Consider the following 23,680-nt stretch of genomic DNA (forward strand, 5'->3'; position numbering starts at 1 on the left):
TCTTCACTTGATACACTTTGTAATGTTATCTCTTAATATAATAGAACAGGAGCGTACCTTCGAGGCTTCTTTGCGCACCTATTTAGTGAAAGTCGAATGGGGAAAACGGAATCTGTCAGGAAGGGGTTCAGCATAGACAGGTGGCAACACTTTCGAAACGCGCTTTCGCGAATGTCATGCTCTCCCGCTTAAGTTTTTTCATTCATTACTTGACGCTGTGAACATCAAATCGAGCTAAACGCACGATTAGTAAAACACCGGTAGCTTTAAACCCACGCGCATTCATTTTCATAGTCTGCCGTCAGGATTGTTAATATATTTAACAATTATTGGAATAAATTTTTGTGATAGGCGATTTCTAAAGAAGTAATTCAAGGTAAGTTTTTCTTACGCCAGCAAGAATAGCGTAGAGGAGGGTAGAGAAACGAAGTTCTAAATTGCTTCGGTATTTTTCATTTTTTAGGTACTGTGTTGGTGTGTGTATTCATCTAGTGGAGGACTTCAACAGGCACTCTGGTATACTTTGGAGTAACAGTTACATCAAAAAGGGGCACAGTCCATACACGACAATGACGGACCTTGTTTGTTTGATCCATGAAGACATTCCCCACTTTTGAATCTACTCCACTAGGCCATTAGCGACACCAGACCATTTTTGCGCCACCCCACTAATACCAACACCAACACAGTTTACATAGCCGTTTGCGAATTTCTACTTGGGATACTTGACACCACCACGCTTTACAATACTCGTTTGTTTTTGGCAAATTTTACAAGCGTACATACACAAAATAATCGTTTGGAAGAAGAGACGTCAATTCCTCATAAGGGTAAAAGAAATTGCATTACGGTGAGTCCAAAATTGAGCCGAGGAAAGGCTGACTAACATTTGAAGCCGTTTCCAAGTGCCACATCCAATGTGATCATTCCACGTGGGTGTGTGCACCAACATTTATAACGGTACCTGACAAAACTAAAAGAAAAACCAAAATCACCCCCACCTCCTAATGATTGCTGCTCACCAATACCAACACTTCCAATCACCTTTACCGTAGTGTTAGAACACCCCACCTCCCAGACTATAAATTTATATGTATGAGTATATTCTAGCCATTTCTGTACGGGCATAAATAGATCGAGTTTTCAATACGTTAACTGCGAATTCACACAGAGTAATACATACTCGATTATTATATACACGGGTATTATTACATAAACGATTATTTTACTGTCGCGCTCTCTCGTGTTTGCCATGTTGCTGTGCACAAAAAAAATAATATATTCGGCCATACGTTTAACGTTGTATAGTTAAGAGAGTCTGAGAAAATATAATTTATAATTGGGCGACTGGACAGTAAGAGAACAATTTTGTGTCTGCATTTTATACAGTTCTCTCTCTTAACTACAAACGTCTCTTAACGCAACAAAGAAAAGTGCTCAAAAGAAAGTCTTAAGTGAACAAAAATATCGATGTTATCGAGACGACAGCAAAATAATCGAAAGCTATTTATTTAACTGCTCCTCTTTTCACTTTTATTTCATTATTATTTCAAAATAAAAAAAAAAATATATTTCTGTGCATAAGTGAGAAACGGGATCACTTTTGGTAATCGAATTTCTTTATGCCCAAATATTTTATAATCATATTTTATATTTCTATATATAACATACATGCTTTCTTGATGAATGTATACTATTATTGATTTACTATTATTCTATTTTGGATTTATACAAGTTTTCTAATGGATTATACATTTTTAATGACATTTTTACCGCGTTCCCATAAGTATCTCATTGAATCATAAGGGTGTTAAGACGATCCGAATTTATATTCTTAACTTTATTTTCGTATAACTACCGTACGGGCCCTATGGCAATTGAATCAACATAAAAAGCATTAATTTAAGACGTGCTTTGGGCAAAGTTAAACTTGGGTAAATTTTCATAATTATCGTTATCGTCACAATGTGGACCCCGCATATTAGGAATCGAGCTCGAACCTAGTCAGGGAATGTTGTCCTTCCTTTGCTTATAGTTTTTATTTGGGTTAATTAAATAAAACCAAATATTTTGCCCGTTGCACAATAACATTCTATTTCATTTTCTTTGATCATTACTATATTTAAGTATTATAATTAGTAATAAGATTTTCTTTGGATTGGGGTTACAAATAAAACGATGTACATTTTGAAATTGAAATTCGTGTGAAAGACTTTAATATGAATCCGTGTTAAATTTTCTGAGGTAAGGTAGGAGGGTTATCGCCACTACATTTCAGGGGGCTGTCATAGATTCTATTGGACAGTCCAAAGGGGATCATGGTAGACATGATCCATGGGTGGGCACAATGGGAATCAACAACATCTCGATTCCCCCGCAAAATATTCCATCAATATTTCCAACGAAGAACAACGAATAGTTCCAGGTGGTACTATCAATTTTCTTTTAGTGTTGTTTTATATCGGCTTGGTAACCAAAGAACCTACGCAGACTGAGCTTAAGTCGGAAGACAAAATCAAAGTACCACCGCCCGGTACCAACGTTGATATAACATGTGCGCGATAATCCTCTTCACATTTTGTGCCTATATGGGATTGGAATTATTTGCTGCTTTTCTTATAAAAAGGAGTAAACAAACAAGTGTCCACTCTCGTTGGACAATATTGCCAGATGGTATGTGACACCTTATCCAACAGCCGAAGTGTGGAGATAGCAGGAAATCAGTTAAAAGAAAGGCCTATGCAATCGCAGTTGGCATAACTCCACGCACATAAAAAATGGGATTATAAACCAACAACAACATTACAAGAATGGCGCCCAACGTGGGGCCCGAAAGGATAATTTTCGTATAGTCATAAGGATTTAACGATTTATGGTTGACCTTATTTGCTACGATCAATATTTTGAATGTTCAGATTTTTTTTTTATTCAGGTTCAAAATGTTGGAGTATGGTCCGATTTTGTTGTTATCATGACAAAAATCGCGCTACACCAACATCGACGATTCTTTTAGTTTTCCTATACGGCGAGGATATTGTTTAGTCCTATGTGAGTTTTAAATGAATTTTCATAGTAGCAACAATTTCTTCAAAGTTTTTTTATTTGCGTACTAGGAGTTTTTGAAGTTTGAAAATTAGATGGAAATATTTTTTTTGTAGTGGCTTGATACATATCCCAATCCTACCCAAAACCTCAATGGTATGTATGTTTCATAAATTTTTATTTCTTTTCATCATTTTCCATAATTTTTCATTATTTTTGGTTTATTTTGTTTTGTTTACCTTTTTATTTGCTAATATTATGGGGACATGGTAATCTTTTGAAAATAGACTAACTTCTTACAACTTGAATTTCGATCTCGATTATTTAGGGTAGATTGATTACGGGAATCACTAGTGGTTTACGGTCAGAGTTATCGTGAATCCTTACAATATTATATATAAAGTATTTATGACATCATTAATCATTAGTATTTTTTTCCTATTTCGGATTTTGTATGATCCTACATTTCTACGTTGCGTTCGACGAATCAACACTTTTCGATATAGCACATACTAAATACCGACACAATTCCTTATTACAATTATTTCGCAGAACTGTTCGGATTATAAGAAAACCCTTGTCTTTTAATGCACAGATTTTTTTAATTTTTTGGTTCTTTATTGACACCTCTACGTTCTTAAAGAATTCTTCAGTTTTTTTTAATTCCTCGTGCTTTTCGAGTGAAGTAATTTTCGAAATGTTTCCACCGAGATTTGTGGGTCCACTCAACCCACAAAAAACGAATACTAGGGGGAATAATGAGGATCGTCCTCGTAATGATACTTACGCCACAAACGTGGGAGATGGAAATGGTGGTGCAGATCGGACATTAGGTGTCGATGACACGGTTCAAGAGACCCAGCACGAAAGCTCGGGTCAGAGCAGTGTGACACAGCCCCAGTACAGCCCATTGACAAATATCGCAGCCAATAATAGTCAAGGGGATAATATGAATAGTACCGAATTGTTTAGAGAGGTTAGAGACACAGGCGAAGAATCAACGGCTTCTATTTTGCAAATAATTCGGAATGAAATGAGAGAGGCAGTTGCGGTGGCTGTGAGATCGGCTCTTTCGGCTTCACCTGCTCCGTCAAATCAGGCTTCCAACCCTTCACCTGATGTCAATTGGCCTCATGAGTTTCCTCCTGAAAACGGAGTGAAGCGTCGTCAACCTAATAATGGATCATGTGGACAACCGAATTCACGAAAGAATTCAAATATCCAAATTAGTCGTCCGAAATATCATGACATTAGTAAGTGGGGCATCAAATTTGATGGCACTTCTAGGACTCCCGTCATTGAAGACTTCATTTTTCGGGTGGACAGGCTTCAGGAGAGCTATGGCTGTTCGGATGAGGAATTGCTGGCAGGTTTCCACCATCTTCTTGAGGGACGTGCGAACCAGTGGTACTGGGACCGCATTCAGCGGCACCCAGATCTAACATTTCCCAATTTGAGAATTGACATTGTTCGGGAATTTGAACAATTTCATTCCAATGCTGACGTATTAAGACAAATGATAGATCGAAGACAAGGAAGAGACGAAAGGGCTACCCAATACATTGACGCTATGAACAGTCTCAGGATGCAACTACGTGAACCTTTGAAGGAACATGAGATGGTAGACATTATAAAAGCAGGCTTGAAACCACGAATTGCCCATATGATATTTGGGACACAATTGTATTCTGTAGAGCATTTACGTGCGGAGTGCCGTAGGGCTGAAAGTTTTTTGGAGAGAGAATTCCAACAAAGATCTCGACCCGGTGTGCCAGTTCGTTCTGTAAACGAATTATATAATTCAGATATTGACGAGCTTACCGAATGTGTGGAAGAACTTCGATTTCGAAATAATTTTCAGAAGAAACCCGATAAGACAAACATCAAATGTTGGAACTGTGGGACTATCGGCCATACATTTAAACAATGCTCGGCGGAACAGAGAGGATATTTTTGTTTTCGTTGTGGTCAATCGGGTGTGACCACCCCACAATGTAATAATTGTAGGGTGGGAAACCGCAGAGCGAACGTGAATGTATGTGGGGACTCACGTTCGACTCAGACCACAGAGTAGATAAAGGGACTTTTCATGACGAATGTGTGGGGACATCTGTAGATTCCGGCGATATCGTAACAGCTATTCAGAAACCCACAAACACAACACCTATTGGGGGAACTACGATGTCCAGGCCGAATATTACATTGCCATTCCATATACGACTTGAAAATTACCGAAAAGCAAGGGAAAGGATTTTTAATAGTGAAGTGACTGTTCAATCTGTATCTAGTAGAATTTTGAAGGCTAGGGAACGTTATAGATGTAGGCGAATGCATAGGCGCAATATTTCTTCGGCAACGATAAGTGAGATATCAGGTTCTGATCCGAGACCATTCAGGAAAGTTTTTGTGAATGACTATGAGGTTTTAGCTCTTTTCGATAGCGGTGCATCTGTCACTTGTTTCGGGAATAATTGTCATGATTTAGTTGAAAAACTCAATTTGACAATTATTCCAGTACACAAATGCAGTGTGGGTACGGCTAGCGGTCATCGTGTGACATGTTCGGGTAAGGTGAAGGTTGAGGTTAGTTATGAGGATCAACGCCATACGATGGAGGTGTATCTTGTTCCGAATTTAGAGAAGCAAATGTACTGCGGTGTGGATTTTTGGAAAATTTTTGGTGTCGCACCACATTTGGTCAACAGTTTTAGCGCTGTGGTCGAACCATCCGATCCAACCAGTCACATTCTTTCTCGGGAACAGGAAAGTGCTCTTGCGTATGCGAAAAGTCATTTTTTGGATCACGAAAGACACGGTTTAGGCAAAACTCATCTAGAGGAACACACAATTGATACCGGCGACGCTGTCCCTATCAAGCAACGCCACTATCCTGTGTCACCTGCCGTCGAGTCGCTTATATATGAGGAGTTGGACCGTATGATAAGTTTAGGGGTAATAGAGCCAAGCACCAGCCCCTGGAATTCTCCAGTGACATTGGTTAGGCGCGGGGAGAAGAAACGCTTGTGTCTCGATGCCCGAAAACTAAACGAAGTCACGGTAAAGGATGCTTACCCACTCCCATATATTGACGCACTCCTAGGGAGACTCCAAAACACGTACTTCATATCTAGCATAGATTTGAAGGACGCGTTTTGGCAGATTCCCCTGGCGAAGGATAGTCGGCCGAAAACTGCATTCACAGTACCGGGACGACCACATTATCATTTCAGAGTCATGCCGTTTGGGTTGTGCAATGCTGCCCAACGGTTATGCAGGCTGATGGATAAGGTGATCGCCCCGGAACTGCGCAATGAAGTTTTCGTGTACCTAGATGATCTTTTGGTGGTGTCGCCTGATTTTGAGTCGCATATGCGGCTGTTACGTCGCGTTGGTGATCTTCTAACTAATGCGAACCTAACGATAAACTTGGGCAAATCCAAATTTTGTCGTAGGGAGCTACGGTACCTAGGGTACATAGTGGGAGAAGGAAAACTAAGGCCAGATCCAGGGAAGATTGACGGCATAACACAGATCCCTGTACCAAAATGTACACGCGACGTGCGTAGATTCTTAGGGCTTACGTCTTGGTTCAGAAGATTTATTAAAGACTACGCAGAGATTACTGTTCCACTTACACGTACGCTGAAGAAATCCGCCAAATTTAATTTTGATCAGGACGCGATTGAAGCTTTCAACAAGCTTAAGACGGCTCTCACGACCAGTCCAGTGTTAAGTCATCCAGTATTCGACAAACGTTTCTTCGTCCAGTGTGACGCGTCGAACTTAGGTGTCGGCGCCGTTCTCTACCAACTTGACGCGGAAGGTCTGGAACGCCCAATTGCATTCCACTCAGCACAGCTTAATAGCGCTCAGCGCAATTACAGCGTGACTGAGAGGGAATGCCTCGCTGTAGTTAGTGCAATTGGGAAGTTCAGACCGTATATCGAATTGATGCCATTCACAGTGGTGACGGACCACAGCGCGCTCAAGTGGCTTATGGGCCAGAAAGACTTGAGTGGTCGTCTCGCACGTTGGAGCCTGAAACTCCAAGGGTATCAATTCGATATACAGCACCGAAAGGGTAGCCAGAACGTGGTAGCCGATACACTGTCTAGGTTGCAATTAGATGAGGTTAATATGTTTGTACAGGAGAGGCCTATAATTGATATGAGTTCGCCGGAGTTCGGGAGCGAGGAGTATATTCAACTCCGCGAACATGTATCTCAACATCAGGATCTTTTACCCGATCTCAAGATACAAGATTCGTTCGTTTACAAAAGGACAGTTCCGACGGACGGAAATTCGGTACATGAACATTTTATTTGGAAGCTTTGGGTTCCCACTGGCCTCACACATGAATTGATAGCAAATACTCATGGGCCTACTATAAGATCTCATTGTGGCATGGGTAAAACCATTTCGGCTCTCAGGCAATATTTTTATTGGCCCAAAATGGCGGCCCAAGTGAAAGATTACATAAATAACTGTGCGTTATGCAAAGAGACGAAATCTCCTAACAAGATCTTAAGACCTCCTATGGGCGCAGAGACCATAACACACAGACCCTGGCAGAAGATCTATATGGATTTTATTGGTCCCTTTCCTAGGTCTAGACAGGGCAATAGTTTCATTTTTATCGTTCTTGATCATCTCACAAAGTTTGTTGTCTTGAAGCCTATGCGCAATGCAACATCTGCGAACGTTATCAAATTTTTGGAAAGTGAAATCTTTCATAAATTTGGCGTTCCGCAGATGGTGCATACGGATAACGGCAAGCAATTTACATCATCCGATTTTGAGATGTTCTTGAAGCGATATGGGTGCAAACAGACTAGGAATGCTTATTATGCTCCACAGGCAAACGCGTCTGAGCGCGTGAATCGCTCAATTGTAGCTGCTGTGCGAGCATATGCGTCAGACGACCAGACGGGTTGGGACAGACATATATCTGCCGTCGAATGTGCATTAAGATCCACCATTCATACCGCGACGGGATTCTCCCCATATTTTTGTCTTTTTGGTACAAATATGGTCACGCACGCTAGCGTGTACGATTTAGCTGATAAGCTAGGAGTTTTGGAGGACGGTGAAATCGAGATCTTGCCGAAGTGTAATATCATGGAGTTAGTTAGGAAAACTGTTAAGGAAAATTTGCATAGCTCGTATGAAATGAATGCCGCTCGTTACAATACTCGAAGCCGAGAGGTGAAATTTCTGCCTGGTCAAGAAATTCTTAGGAGGAATTTTATTTTAAGTGACGCTTCTAAGAATTTGAATGCGAAGCTTTGCAAAAAGTTCGTAAAATGTCGTGTTGTCAGGCAAATAGGCAAGAGTTTGTATGAGATTGAAGATTTAGGCGGTAGGAAAGTAGGCACCTATCATGCTAAAGATTTGCAACATATGGTTCCGATTAAATAGGGATTTCCAAATCTAGCCCGGCTTTCACTTATCCCAGGGTCGCAGTTCTTCCCCACATTCACTTTGTTGACGGATCATTCACAGAAAGAAATTTCACGAGAAATTTTCCAAATAAAGTTTTAATTGGGTTCGGAGGGGATATCCACAGAGAAATTTAATTGATTCATCAAATTTTTGTTTTGAAACAAAATCAACCACGAAACTTAATAGTAGCAGCTAAGTTTTTTTTACTGGATCAATTGATTTGGAGATTGAATCAGAATTTTTTGTGTGTACATGGAAAGGAACATCAGCGAATTATTCTATACGAAAGAATAATTGAAGCTGATGATGTGATTAATCGAAAGTTTAATTGAGACAATGGACTTTAAATCGAATTAAATTAAATTATTGGAGAAAAAATGAATAAATAAATCCTTATATAATAAATTATAAGACAGTAAATTATAAAACAATAGAATATAATACATAAATTAAAAAAGCACTAAATAAATAAAACAAAAATTAAAAAAAAAAAAAAACAACAATTATAAAAACAATATAATATAAAACATAAAATACATTACAATAAATATAATTAAATCACATAATAAATTATAATACAATAAATTATATATAATAAATTACAATGCCATGAATATAACACTATAAATAATAATACTATAAATAAATAGTTGCATCAATGTAAGAATTGATTGAGATGGTCACCCCAAAACCGAATAAATTTCAATGAACGGAAACGAAAACAATTTCCTTTTTTTTAATGAATTTTTTCCTTTGTATATCCGGTGATCTGGATATAAATTCGAAGCAATTTAAATTTAGGGATTGAATCAACTAAATTTTTGTATGATTCCATTTATACCGTAATACGATGACAACTAAGACCAAATTGAACATTCCACTTAGTAGTTGCAATACTAGCCTAGAAGTTAGTAGAAATTGTTGTATACTCTATATAATTTCAAGTTAGGTCTTGCTGTCTGGATTAGGAGACAGGTATGTGAGATGACGCGAAGGTGTAACCGTTTGTGAAGTCCCATAGTGGCCATGCACGAGCTACCTTCCCCATTCAGTTATCTGCGTCAGGACTACGATAACTGATGGGGTTTGTAATGTTATCTCTTAATATAATAGAACAGGAGCGTACCTTCGAGGCTTCTTTGCGCACCTATTTAGTGAAAGTCGAATGGGGAAAACGGAATCTGTCAGGAAGGGGTTCAGCATAGACAGGTGGCAACACTTTCGAAACGCGCTTTCGCGAATGTCATGCTCTCCCGCTTAAGTTTTTTCATTCATTACTTGACGCTGTGAACATCAAATCGAGCTAAACGCACGATTAGTAAAACACCGGTAGCTTTAAACCCACGCGCATTCATTTTCATAGTCTGCCGTCAGGATTGTTAATATATTTAACAATTATTGGAATAAATTTTTGTGATAGGCGATTTCTAAAGAAGTAATTCAAGGTAAGTTTTTCTTACGCCAGCAAGAATAGCGTAGAGGAGGGTAGAGAAACGAAGTTCTAAATTGCTTCGGTATTTTTCATTTTTTAGGTACTGTGTTGGTGTGTGTATTCATCTAGTGGAGGACTTCAACAGGCACTCTGGTATACTTTGGAGTAACAGTTACATCAAAAAGGGGCACAGTCCATACACGACAATGACGGACCTTGTTTGTTTGATCCATGAAGACATTCCCCACTTTTGAATCTACTCCACTAGGCCATTAGCGACACCAGACCATTTTTGCGCCACCCCACTAATACCAACACCAACACAGTTTACATAGCCGTTTGCGAATTTCTACTTGGGATACTTGACACCACCACGCTTTACAATACTCGTTTGTTTTTGGCAAATTTTACAAGCGTACATACACAAAATAATCGTTTGGAAGAAGAGACGTCAATTCCTCATAAGGGTAAAAGAAATTGCATTACGGTGAGTCCAAAATTGAGCCGAGGAAAGGCTGACTAACATTTGAAGCCGTTTCCAAGTGCCACATCCAATGTGATCATTCCACGTGGGTGTGTGCACCAACATTTATAACGGTACCTGACAAAACTAAAAGAAAAACCAAAATCACCCCCACCTCCTAATGATTGCTGCTCACCAATACCAACACTTCCAATCACCTTTACCGTAGTGTTAGAACACCCCACCTCCCAGACTATAAATTTATATGTATGAGTATATTCTAGCCATTTCTGTACGGGCATAAATAGATCGAGTTTTCAATACGTTAACTGCGAATTCACACAGAGTAATACATACTCGATTATTATATACACGGGTATTATTACATAAACGATTATTTTACTGTCGCGCTCTCTCGTGTTTGCCATGTTGCTGTGCACAAAAAAAATAATATATTCGGCCATACGTTTAACGTTGTATAGTTAAGAGAGTCTGAGAAAATATAATTTATAATTGGGCGACTGGACAGTAAGAGAACAATTTTGTGTCTGCATTTTATACAGTTCTCTCTCTTAACTACAAACGTCTCTTAACGCAACAAAGAAAAGTGCTCAAAAGAAAGTCTTAAGTGAACAAAAATATCGATGTTATCGAGACGACAGCAAAATAATCGAAAGCTATTTATTTAACTGCTCCTCTTTTCACTTTTATTTCATTATTATTTCAAAATAAAAAAAAAAATATATTTCTGTGCATAAGTGAGAAACGGGATCACTTTTGGTAATCGAATTTCTTTATGCCCAAATATTTTATAATCATATTTTATATTTCTATATATAACATACATGCTTTCTTGATGAATGTATACTATTATTGATTTACTATTATTCTATTTTGGATTTATACAAGTTTTCTAATGGATTATACATTTTTAATGACATTTTTACCGCGTTCCCATAAGTATCTCATTGAATCATAAGGGTGTTAAGACGATCCGAATTTATATTCTTAACTTTATTTTCGTATAACTACCGTACGGGCCCTATGGCAATTGAATCAACATAAAAAGCATTAATTTAAGACGTGCTTTGGGCAAAGTTAAACTTGGGTAAATTTTCATAATTATCGTTATCGTCACAATGTGGACCCCGCATATTAGGAATCGAGCTCGAACCTAGTCAGGGAATGTTGTCCTTCCTTTGCTTATAGTTTTTATTTGGGTTAATTAAATAAAACCAAATATTTTGCCCGTTGCACAATAACATTCTATTTCATTTTCTTTGATCATTACTATATTTAAGTATTATAATTAGTAATAAGATTTTCTTTGGATTGGGGTTACAAATAAAACGATGTACATTTTGAAATTGAAATTCGTGTGAAAGACTTTAATATGAATCCGTGTTAAATTTTCTGAGGTAAGGTAGGAGGGTTATCGCCACTACATTTCAGGGGGCTGTCATAGATTCTATTGGACAGTCCAAAGGGGATCATGGTAGACATGATCCATGGGTGGGCACAATGGGAATCAACAACATCTCGATTCCCCCGCAAAATATTCCATCAATATTTCCAACGAAGAACAACGAATAGTTCCAGGTGGTACTATCAATTTTCTTTTAGTGTTGTTTTATATCGGCTTGGTAACCAAAGAACCTACGCAGACTGAGCTTAAGTCGGAAGACAAAATCAAAGTACCACCGCCCGGTACCAACGTTGATATAACATGTGCGCGATAATCCTCTTCACATTTTGTGCCTATATGGGATTGGAATTATTTGCTGCTTTTCTTATAAAAAGGAGTAAACAAACAAGTGTCCACTCTCGTTGGACAATATTGCCAGATGGTATGTGACACCTTATCCAACAGCCGAAGTGTGGAGATAGCAGGAAATCAGTTAAAAGAAAGGCCTATGCAATCGCAGTTGGCATAACTCCACGCACATAAAAAATGGGATTATAAACCAACAACAACATTACAACTTTTATAGTACAAACGCTCAGCGTGTGTGTGTATACTTATGCAATTGAAGACGTTCCAGGATTTACCGAGTTAATGAAAAATGAATATTATAAAAAATTTGATGTAAAAAACGGTAGACATAACCCCGAATGAATGACCACAATACGAAGCAACGACATCGTTTTACCGGCAAATATTAGCCTGGTGTTGACATAATTTTTTAACCTTTTAAAAGTTATTCAGAATTGAAAGCCTTACAATTAATGTAAATGAGCGCAGCACAGATAATGAAATTAAAAGTTTTTAATTGTTGCCAGAATATATTTTTTGCACTATTTACCTGATTTTTTTCCATTCCATAATAAGATGTTAATTTGCCTTTTGATCAAAACTTTATTATACTCGTCATTCTAAAGAATATAGATGCTTTCAATATTTTCACACATTCCGGTGTGCTACAATTCTTTTCACTTTAACAACAACTTGTTTTTTGTGTTTTTCGCGACGCTTTTTCCAATATTAACATGAAAGGGTATACGCTAAATTCAACAAAACAAGAGGTATAGAGAAAAGTAGCACTGGAAGTATACCATACATAACAACCACCAATATTGCATTTTTGTACACAGACTAATTAACAATAAAATGTTTTCGTTTTAATTTACGCATTAGTAATGTATCTTACTCGCACATTGTTTCATAAATATAAGCGCATTTTGGGATTATAATTTAGAGTATACAAAACCTAAACCTTAAGCAGCTGTTGCCAGACCTACAACGTTCCAGTTTTAACATGCTCAAAGTTATGCTATACATGGTCGTGTAAAAACGACAGGAATATTTAGAAAATCTGGCATTAATGGTATTCCAACGGCTTGGCACTTTGATATTCGCAATATTTGACCACGACAACTTTAGGTATTAATAGCGTAATAAATTTATCTCGATTCGCAAACTTCAATCAAGGTATAATTTCTAACCAGAACATCACAAAAAATCACACAAGAATCAGAAGTACCGCACTGTTTTAATTTTTTATATTTCTTGTACAAAACATTTAACATTATGCTACACTAGATTTGATATTTTTTACATATTCCGTCAGTTTTGTTTATTCTCTTGATAAATTGTTTACGGTGTTGTTAAATGAACAATTACTGGGTACCAAATGAAAAACGATGAGCGTTGCCAATCCCATGCAAAAAATTTACCCATTAGCCATTAGGTCTTAAAGTGAATTGGTTTTGCTTTTATGCGTTTTATACTACGTTCGCACTAGACACGAAATCTCTTTACAAATCTCAAGTGTTGGGACTAACAAAATAACGAGATTTCGTAGATTTGAGGATTTAACAGCTGTTTGTAAATATATCAATACAAACACAAACCCGTATTTGCACACACATTCATCTACAAGGAAAATTGGGACAAGGTTGCAAAAAGCGAATTTTTAGCACTAAAACCACAGTTGCACAAGGTAGTATAGGGGATTTTGTGTCTACCCAATAAACACAGGATGAGCGTTTTTCAAATGCAACAACTTTTCAGTTTGAGGATAAATATAATTTTCAACTTAAATTCAACTTGACTTGAAATAGCTCATCTTCAATACATCTTCAAATTGTTTGCGAATAACTTCCAATTTGCCAAAATGTTGACGAAATCTTTGAAAAGGTGTTGAAGATAATATGAGAAAACTTTGACAAAACACTACCCTAAAATGCAACGAAAAAACCATGTGGTTTGCAATACTTATTTGTGCAACGAAGTTCGTGGTCAATTGCAAGAAATTAAAAAAATGGAAAATTTTAGACAAATAACCAAATAGTTTATAAAAATAGGTAAGTGAAAATAAAAAATGAAATAAAACTATAAGGAAATCACTAAATGTATATCTCCTTGCAGAAAACTAAAATTATGGATTCTACGTTCTTGAAAACATTAAAAAGCTGACCGATGAAAAAATGGTGGACAATTAACTGGAACTGCTTCAAATAGTTTATAATAATTGGTACGTCAATATGAAAAATTAAATCAACACTTTAGAGAAGTCACTAAATTTAAATTTCTTTGCAGAAAACTAAAATCTTTGGATGCTACATTCTTGCAAACATTAAGAAGCTGACCAATGAAAAATGAGTGGCTTATCGACAAGAAAAAGTTTTCAGATACATTACAGGGGCAACCAATTAAAATTGTTAAAAACAACAAATTGTTGAAATCAACAACTTCAGGATGAAAATGTGCACCACATCGTCAGTTTAATTCATATGCTATTAACAGTTTAAAATGGATATTTTGTGAATTCCTTCTGCTGGAAATCAATTCTAACACGCGGTCCAGCACGCTCCTAATTTCAAATTGCCCGCATGTTAATAAATTTTAATGCTGTTTTATGACACCAAAAGGAAAGAAATCGAATTATCAATGCAAAAGTGTTTACTAATAATATTTAAGATATTTAAAGTTTTGTTGTTTTTTTTTCTTATTTGTTTATATGTTTAATAAGATTATTATTTATCAATTGGTATTGTAGTGTATTATGTAGTGAAGTGTATTATTATATATTTTATTTTGATGAAAATGAATAAATTATACAAAATTCATAGAATTTTGGCTTTGACTTTTAATTTGAAGTGGGGATATCATTCATAAAAATTTAGGTTGAAAAGTATTTGCAACGATGTTAATTTTGAATTTGACTCGCATCGAAAATTGTTTGACAAATTATTGAGTAGCGATGCATTTCAATTTGAGGATAACACTTGACATATTATTGCTAATGTGTTGAATTTCACTGTTGAGGGTAATGTCTGTTTTTTGTTGAGAACGCGATTTTCTCAACAACCCAATAAACACAAACGTTTGAAAAATACTAAAATTCAATAATTTTTCAAACATTTTTTCAAAGGATTAGGGTAATATTCAAGTTGAGAAATTGTTGAGAAAATCGCGTTCTCAACAAAAAACAGACATTACCCTCAACAGTAAAATTCAACACAATAGCAATAATTTCTCAATTGTAATCCTCAAATTGAAATGCATCGCTACTCAATAATTTCTCAAACAGTTTTCAATGTGAGAAAAATAAAAAACTAGCATTGTTGCGAATACTTTCAAACCACAATTTGTATGAAAGTCAATCCTAGTTCCAACTGAAAGTCAATACTAAACTTCTAGGGATTTTGTAAATTTTATTATTTTTTCGTTAACAAATATAATAATCTTAAAAATAACATTAATAATATATGAAAATAATAATATTATACCAATCAAAATGTAATTATCTTATTAAACGTATTAATAAATAAAACTATGAATACAACTTTAAATATCTTAAACATTTTTACATGTATAATTCCATTTCCTCCATAATGTTGGTGTCATTAATATGCTGGCAATTTGAAATATTTACTATCGAGGAACTTGCTGGCTTGTGTGTTAGAATAGATTCCAGCAAGAGGAAATCACAAAATATCAAACTGATGACGGGATGTAAATTGATGTAATGCACATTTTCATCCAGAAGTTCTTGATATAGGAATTGTTGCACTTTGTTTTAATTGGTTGCACTTTGTAAGTTTTCTGAAAACTTTTCTTTGTTGTTTCCTTCATCGGTTTTTCATCGGCCAACATCTTCCAAGAATATACCATTCAATGATTTTAGTTTTCTGCAAAACAATCGAGTTTTGTGATTTCCATTATGTTTTCATTTCACTTTTTATTTTGACTTACCAACTTGTATTTCTTCCAACTGACCACGTACTTCGTGATTTCCTCAAGAACGTTGGTGTTACAAAATTGTTGTTATTAAAATACTGGCAATTTTCAGGAACTTGATGACCAGATAATTGGAATAAATTTCCAGCAATTTCAATTCACAAAATAACAAATTAAACCGATGATGCACATTTTCATCCAGAAGTTCTTGATATAGGAATTGTTGCACTTTGTTTTAGTTGGTTGCACTTTGTAAGTTTTCTGAAAACTTTTCTTTGTTGTTTCCTTCATCGGTTTTTCATCGGCCAACATCTTCCAAGAATATACCATTCAATGATTTTAGTTTTCTGCAAAACAATCGAGTTTTGTGATTTCCATTATGTTTTCATTTCACTTTTTATTTTGACTTACCAATTTGTATTTCTTCCAACTGACCAGGTACTTCGTGATTTCCTCAAGAACGTTGGTATTACAAAATTGTTGTTATTAAAATACTGGCAATTTTCAGGAACTTGATGGCCAGATAATTGGAATAAATTTCCAGCAATTTCAATTCACAAAATAACAAATTAAACCGATGATGCGATATAAATTAAACTATCGATGTGATGCGAATTATCATCCAGTAGTTGTTGATATGGAAAAGCATAAATACCAAGTTTTTTTGGTTGCACTTTGATTTATGGAAACTTTCTCTTCTCGATAAGCCACTACCATTTTTCATCGGCCAGCCTCTTAATGTGTCCAAGAATCAGCATCCAAATATTTTAGTTGTCTGCAAAGAGATTTGAGTTTAGTGACTTCCTTCAAGTTTTCATTTCGTGTTTTAGTTTTACTTACCAATTATTATAAGCAATTTCAATTGATTATTAAAAAATTTCCACATTTTTGTATTTCTTCCACGAACTTTGTTGTCCAAAGTAGTATTGAAAACCATGTGGTTTTTTCGTTGCATATCAGGGTAGTGTTTTGTCAAAGTTTTCTCCAATTATCTTCAACACATTTTCAAAGTTTTCGTCAACATTTTGCCAAATTGGTTGTAATTCGCAAACAATTTGAAGATGAATTGAAGATGAGCTTTTTCAAGTCAAGTTGAATTTATGTTGAAAATGATATTTACCCTCAAACTGAAGAGGTGTTGCATTTGAAAAACGCTCATCCTGTGTTTATTGGGAATTTTTCAACTTGAATATTACCCTAATCCTTTGAAACAATGTTTGAAAAATTGTTGAAATTGAGCATTTTTCAAACATTTGTGTTTATTGGGTAGTGCGGACGTAGTATTATAGCCTTTTTGCACTTAAGTACTTTTACGGGGAACGAACGAAAAATATCATAAAATTAAATATTGCGTTTATATGTTCAACATCTAACATTTTAAGGTAAGTACTATGTTCGCTTTTCGAGTTGAAATTTTCGCGGTTACTTTAATAAAACAGTTCAATATGAAGCAGATAAATTAATTCAATTGATGCGCAGTTTCTTGTTCCCCTAGATTTCGACAAGACTTTACAGGAATATTTTGGTTTTAATTTATAATTTTGATTATTTCAGGAAAAGTAATCGCGAAAATAAAGTGAGTTTCAACTCGAAAACCGAACATAGTACCCACCTTTACATATTTCAGTTTGAAATTTCTCTTGTAAAAAAATGCTTGTTTTTAATAATTAAAATCTGTTAATTTTAAAGGTCTATTTATTCCGAAATTGGCGGTTTCAGTAAACAACATTAACCCTGCCAGCATTTCAAAGTTCCATTTCATCCTCATCGCTACCACAGAGTAATGCGCTTTACAGACTATCAGTTATTCCGGACGGAATGTCGGTGTTTGTAAAGAATCTTACAGTGTGTCGCATCGATACGACTTGTCGGCGATAACCAAATAATAGGTTAATGTGTTATCGATCCCATAAACATGCGCATTATGCGCTTTACAGACTACCAGTTATTCCGGACGACGGTGCTCGTGTCGAACATATCCCATATATTGTGCACATTATATATTAAGTCCGAAGGCAGAATCAATACCGCTGCATGTTTATGGGATCGATAACACATTAACCGATTATTTAGTTATCGCCGATAAGTCGTATCGATGCGACACACTGTAAGATTCTTTACAAACACCGACATTCCGTCCGGAATAAGTGATAGTTTGAAAAGCGCATAAGTGACACTGCAACAATCGCCAACTGTGATGGGGGAATCATATCACTATTGTTACAAGAGCCATTTTATATTTTGTGAAACACCAAGCGCAACTAGCTTCTTATAATTTATTAAAAAAAAAAATCGGTAATGAAATGCTGAAAACATACGGGCCTGTTCCCATAATCGTAATCGCAAAAAAATTGAAATTTCTCGAAATCGCAAAAATTTTCCGATTTCAAATCGATGAGACTTGCCTCTGCGAATTCAAAATAAATTAATCAATTTTTCAAAGATATTGTAAAGCTTGTATAAGGTTAGGTTACTGAGTAGCGTGGCGCCATAATTATTTTGTAATCAGCTGGTTAACAATAGGGCTGTTTTCTTTTAGCACTGGATACCCTAAGCCGTGAAGGACTAAAAGAAAACAGAGTACTCGTTTATCCAGAACATCTCCAAAAAAATGCAACACTGTCATCAGCTGTTTAAAAACAATCACAGAAAAGAAGCGAAATCTTGTATTTTTAATGAATGGAATGCTCCAATTAGTAATAAATATTCACTTCTGTGATTATTTATGACACTGTACCACTTTGAATTTCATGTTTTTCGATAAATTAGTCACAATAAATTGCTATTGTGAATTGAAGAAGCGGCACTTTGTCAAAATACAACCTGGTAACATCGGCGCGACTTGCACTGATGAGATGTTCTGGATAGAACACCAGTGCAACGATGTTCTGGATAGCCCATACAAATGTTGCATCCAGTGTTAAAAGAAAACAGTCCTAATGTCGTCGAACAGCGCGTAATTATTTTTCAATTTGTGTTTTTTTGTGTATTTCATCATTTCAGGCGCAAACACAAAAGTCAGGAGCAGGAAAATATATTTTTGAACTCTATGGAAGCTAATCCCGATATTGCTGTTGTGTTTTCAAAGGGTGACTGCATCGCGTTTGACAAAAAATGGGTTGACTTGACTGCGTCCCTCAAGACGAAGGTATGACCACTTAATATTGCTTTTCCATGTGCATTGATAACCGTATTGTTTTCTCTGGGTTTGGTCTGATTGGAAAATTACAATACGTAAAAAAATCGGTCAGCAATATAGAAAATGGTTGATAGAGTTAAAGGGGCGAAATCATTTTGTGGTTCTTTAAAATTAAATGAACATAACCCTAAAGAAGAAGACGAGTCCGAAGATTTAAATATTACATTAGATAACATCGAACTTCTTTCAACGACTGAAGAACCAAAGTTGTTAATCGCAAACGCTGTCTGCTGTTTTTCAGCAAACAAAATGCTGCTGTTTTAGCAAATTTTTTGCTAAAACAGCAAACAATCTGTTATTTTGGAACAGCAGACATTCTGCAGAAAAGTCAGTAGTTTGCTGAAATTTTCTGCTGATCCGAAAAAATTAGAAGCCTCTCCAGTCAAATGGACAATAGTAAAATGGTACACATTATAAAACTTCAAACGTTAAAACCAATTAATATTTTTTGATTATGCAATAACATTTGTGAACAAGCAACACTTTTTAGAAATTTACATTTTAAGGTGGGTTCGAGTTTAGCCGCTAATTTTTCACGATTACTTTTCTCTAGTTACTGGATTGCATTCGCGCAATTTTAAGCAAAGAGAGTAAAGTACACATTTAATCTTTTGCTAGTTTTTATTGGATAATTATTGCTAGAAAAGTACGCGATATGTCAAACGCCAACGCCATCAAGCATCACTTTTAAACGAAAACACGAGACAAGCAGGGAAAGTAGAAAAATTATTTTGTGTTGTTTGGTAAGTATTGGATTGTATAATATTCCTTTTAAAGACCTTGGTGAGGACAAGAGCTTTTTCTTATCCTTTGGTGCAATGTCGGTGCGATATTGTGAAACCCCAATTAAAAAACGATAGATTCAATACAAAAATTCACTTTATTTCAGAAAATCAACTTCTTTATTTGACGAATGACAAGCAACTACTATATGAATTCATATCACTATTTCTATGTTGGATGGTTTGTAAAAAGTTATAAAAAAACGGGATTCAAAAGCTACAAAATTATTTCTTTTTCTTTTGGTTGTCGCTTCTAACGGCTGAGTTATTGTTGGTAGCACAATTGATGTTACAACATTCTATGTTTTGTTAGTATGCTGATGAGTCATATATCTGTCAGTGAAGGAAAACAAATGACCCAACTGGAACATGCTTCGCTATCAGTTTAATTTCCAACATTCTCCCCCCCTTGGAAGCTTGCTTTCAATGATGGTTTCAACTGTCTCGATGGGAAGTTTGCAAAGTTTTGCTACCGATCGTTTGAATGTGCCATCAATGGTTAGGTTAGGTTAAAGTGGCAACCCGATTAAGATTCAGGCTCACTTAGAATATTCAGTCCATTGTGATACCACATTAACTAAAAGTACCTATTACATATGGGCACTTCTAGTTTTAACCGTTAAACCTTCTCGATTATTTTCTTCTGTTGAACCAACCAGATTGTTCCAAAAACATTAGCAGACTGCTTAAGTTAACGTTTTCCAGGTCCGCCAGTAATATGAAGCTATATGCCCCTAAAATTTGCTTACGCCTTACACAAAATGCAGGACACTCACACAAGAGGTGTTTTATTGATTCCTTTTCCTCCGCATCATGACAGCTCATACAATAGTCATTATACTTCGCACCAATAGTTTTTGCAAAATCGCCTATCAGGCAGCGACCCGTTATAGCAGATATCAGGAGTGATATCTGGCGTCTCGAGAACACTAGCATATCTAGTGTGCGGTTTAAGTTTAAATGGGGCCATATTTGCTTGGTGTCGTTACAACCCTTGCAATTCTCCCATCGATCATTTGCCATCATAACTGCCTTTTCACACAGTAAGAGCTTGCAGGTAGCCAGAGGCATAACAACAGACGCTAGTTCCCCTGGAATATGTAAGGTAAGTTCCTAGCCTTGCTAGCTCATCTGCTTCGCAGTTCCCATATTAGGTGAATATTGTGCTGCTCAGCCATCTCATTGAGAGATTTGCGGCAGTCGATGGCCATTTTCGAGTTGAGGAACACAGAGTCCAAGGATTTTATTGCAGGTTGACTGTCTGAGTATATATTAATGCCAATATTGCTTGGAGCATTACTTCTCAGCCAATTCACCACTTCTCTTATTGCTAATATTTCAGCCTGAAAAAACACTACAGTGATCAGGTAATCTTTTCGCTATTCAAAGTTCCAGATCCTTAGAATATACTCCGAAACAAACTTGGCTATCCAATTTGGAGCCATCAGTGCAGAAATCTATATATCTTTTATACACGCCTCACTGTTGGGAATTAAAGTCTCAAACTTTTTGTCGAAAAGTGGACTCGCCAAAGTGTAATCCACTACGTTAGGCACATCTGGCATTATTTTGAGGACCGAACTGTGACCGTAACTTTTTTCCGACCACAGCGATAGCTCGCGCAACCGCACAGCCGTTGTTGCAGCTGACTGTTTGGCCAAAATGTCTAAAGGCAGTGTGACATTAACGGAGTTTGTTCCTGTCTTGCTGAATGTACCTGAGATACACAAGCACGCCATACGCTGAACTTTGTCTAAACTTGTCGGCTGGTGAAGTACCGGCCACCAGACTACAACACCATATAGCATTATAGGTGTAACCACTGCCGTGTATAGGCAATGTACAATTTTTGGTTTGAGTCCCCACTTTTTCCCTATAGCCTTTTTGCACGAGTATAAAGCTACCGCTGTTTTCCTCGCCCTTTCTTCAATATTAAGCTTAAAGTTCAGCTTCCTGTCCAAAATAACGCCGAGGTATTTTGCACACTCCCTAAAGGGAATTTCAATACCCCCTAAGGAAATGGGTCTAACCGTGGGAGTTTTGCGGTCTTTGCAGTACATGACTAGTTCTGTCTTTGCAGGATTTACCCCAAGACCATTATCTTTCGCCCATTTCTCAGTCATCCGGAGGGCTCTCTAACTGTAGATGGGAATTTTCCCCTGACTGCTAGCGCCACATCATCTGCGTATGCCACCACTTGTATCCTTTCTTTTTCTAGGGAAACCAGAAGGTCGTTTATAGCAACATTCCAAAGAAGAGGTGATAGAACTCCTCCTTGAGGAGTGCCTCTGTTCACATACCTTTGGATGTTTGCCTGTCCTAGTGTGGCTGAAATGCGTCTCTTCCTTAGAAGTTCGTCTAACAGCCTAAGTATACATGGATCAACATTCAGAGTTGTCAGTTCATTTAATATCAAGCTCGGATGGACGTTATTGAACTCCCCTTCGATGTCTAGAAAAGCCACGATTGTGTATTCTTTGACAGATAGTGAGCTTTCAATAAAGTTGACTATTTCATGTAATGCGGTCTCAGTAGACCTGCCCTTCGAGTATGCATGTTGTCCTTTCGACAGCAAAATTGAATCGACGCTAGTTCTAAGACAAATATCTATCATCCTCTCCAGAGTCTTAAGTAGGTATGAGGATAAGCTGATTGGTCGTAAATCCTTCGCACTCGAGTGAGAGGCTTTTCCCGCTTTAGGTATGAAAACGACTTTTGTTTCCCTCCACTTTCCTGGAATATATGCTAAGTTGATACATCCTATATATATCGCCGACAACCAGGGGATACTTCTGTCAGCCACCGCTTGTAACTCCGCCGGAGTAATTCCATCAGGTCCGGGGGATTTGAATGATCCAAAGCTATTTAACGTCCATTTTATTCTAGATTCCGATACAATTTCCTCGCTGAGCCACTGTGGCACCGCCAGTACATGGTTCAACCGTCTGATTTCCGGGAAAATGTGTGTCCAATAGTACCTCCAGCGTCTCCTCATTGGACGTTGTCCAATTGCCCTCCGATGTTTTAATGAAACCTGGAGCGGAGTTCGTGGATGCTAGCACCTTCCGTAGTCTGGAAGCCTCGGACGTATTCTCAATGCTGCTGCAGTAATCATTCCAAGAGTTATGTTGAGCCTTTCTCAGTTCTCGCTTGTATCCTCTCAGATTCTTCTTGTAAGCGTCCCAATCCACAGGAGTTCTGGTGGACTTTGCTTTATTAAAGAGCTTCCTGCACGATTTCCTCATATTACCTAACTCCGTAGACCACCATGGTGGTCGATTTTCCCCCCTTGGGTTTCCTCTGGGGCATGCAGCTTTCAGTGAAATGTTGAAGGCCTTAGTAATCCTCTCCACTGCGTGTTCGATAACTTGGACAGTGCTCATATTTGTCTCTGGTATTTCCGGTATCATCATATTGAACGATTCCCTATACCTATTCCAGTCAGCTTTCCTAACATTTGGCGGAAATATGGTCTTGGTGGTATGAACATCAAATTTGAAACTGATGTAGCGATGATCTGAGAAGCTATGTTCACTTAAAACCTGCCAATCAGATATCATTTCATTCAGTTCTTGCGAGGCCAAGGTGACGTCCAAAACCTCTTGCCTGTTTTTAGTAACAACGGTTGGGGCATCTC

General features: G+C 36.9%; 1 protein-coding gene and 3 long non-coding RNA genes across 4 annotated transcripts in view; 2 read left to right on the forward strand and 2 right to left on the reverse strand.

Moving 5' to 3' along the window:
* Nucleotides 1-13,457, reverse strand: part of LOC142239792 (uncharacterized) — a 348,222-nt gene extending 334,765 nt beyond the window's left edge. Inside the window, exon 1 of the mRNA XM_075311557.1 lies at nucleotides 12,683-13,457. Coding sequence (XP_075167672.1) covers nucleotides 12,683-12,697 — 15 coding nt within the window. The 5' untranslated portion in view covers nucleotides 12,698-13,457. The remainder of the gene's footprint in view (nucleotides 1-12,682) is intronic.
* On the forward strand, nucleotides 18-2,199 carry LOC142240660 (uncharacterized). Its single transcript, XR_012723346.1, has 2 exons — nucleotides 18-376; nucleotides 464-2,199. It is a non-coding gene; the product is annotated as an uncharacterized LOC142240660 (long non-coding RNA).
* LOC142240473 (uncharacterized) lies at nucleotides 9,190-11,752 on the forward strand. Its single transcript, XR_012723287.1, has 2 exons — nucleotides 9,190-9,929; nucleotides 10,017-11,752. It is a non-coding gene; the product is annotated as an uncharacterized LOC142240473 (long non-coding RNA).
* Nucleotides 13,458-15,511: 2,054 nt separating the features above from the next.
* On the reverse strand, nucleotides 15,512-17,232 carry LOC142238687 (uncharacterized). Its single transcript, XR_012722788.1, has 4 exons — nucleotides 16,903-17,232; nucleotides 16,474-16,837; nucleotides 16,078-16,409; nucleotides 15,512-16,013 (listed from the first exon to the last, which is right to left on the reverse strand). It is a non-coding gene; the product is annotated as an uncharacterized LOC142238687 (long non-coding RNA).
* Nucleotides 17,233-23,680: the final 6,448 nt, after the last annotated feature.

Source organism: Haematobia irritans, chromosome 5 (genome assembly GCF_050003625.1).
Source record: "Haematobia irritans isolate KBUSLIRL chromosome 5, ASM5000362v1, whole genome shotgun sequence".
Taxonomy (NCBI): domain Eukaryota; kingdom Metazoa; phylum Arthropoda; class Insecta; order Diptera; family Muscidae; genus Haematobia; species Haematobia irritans.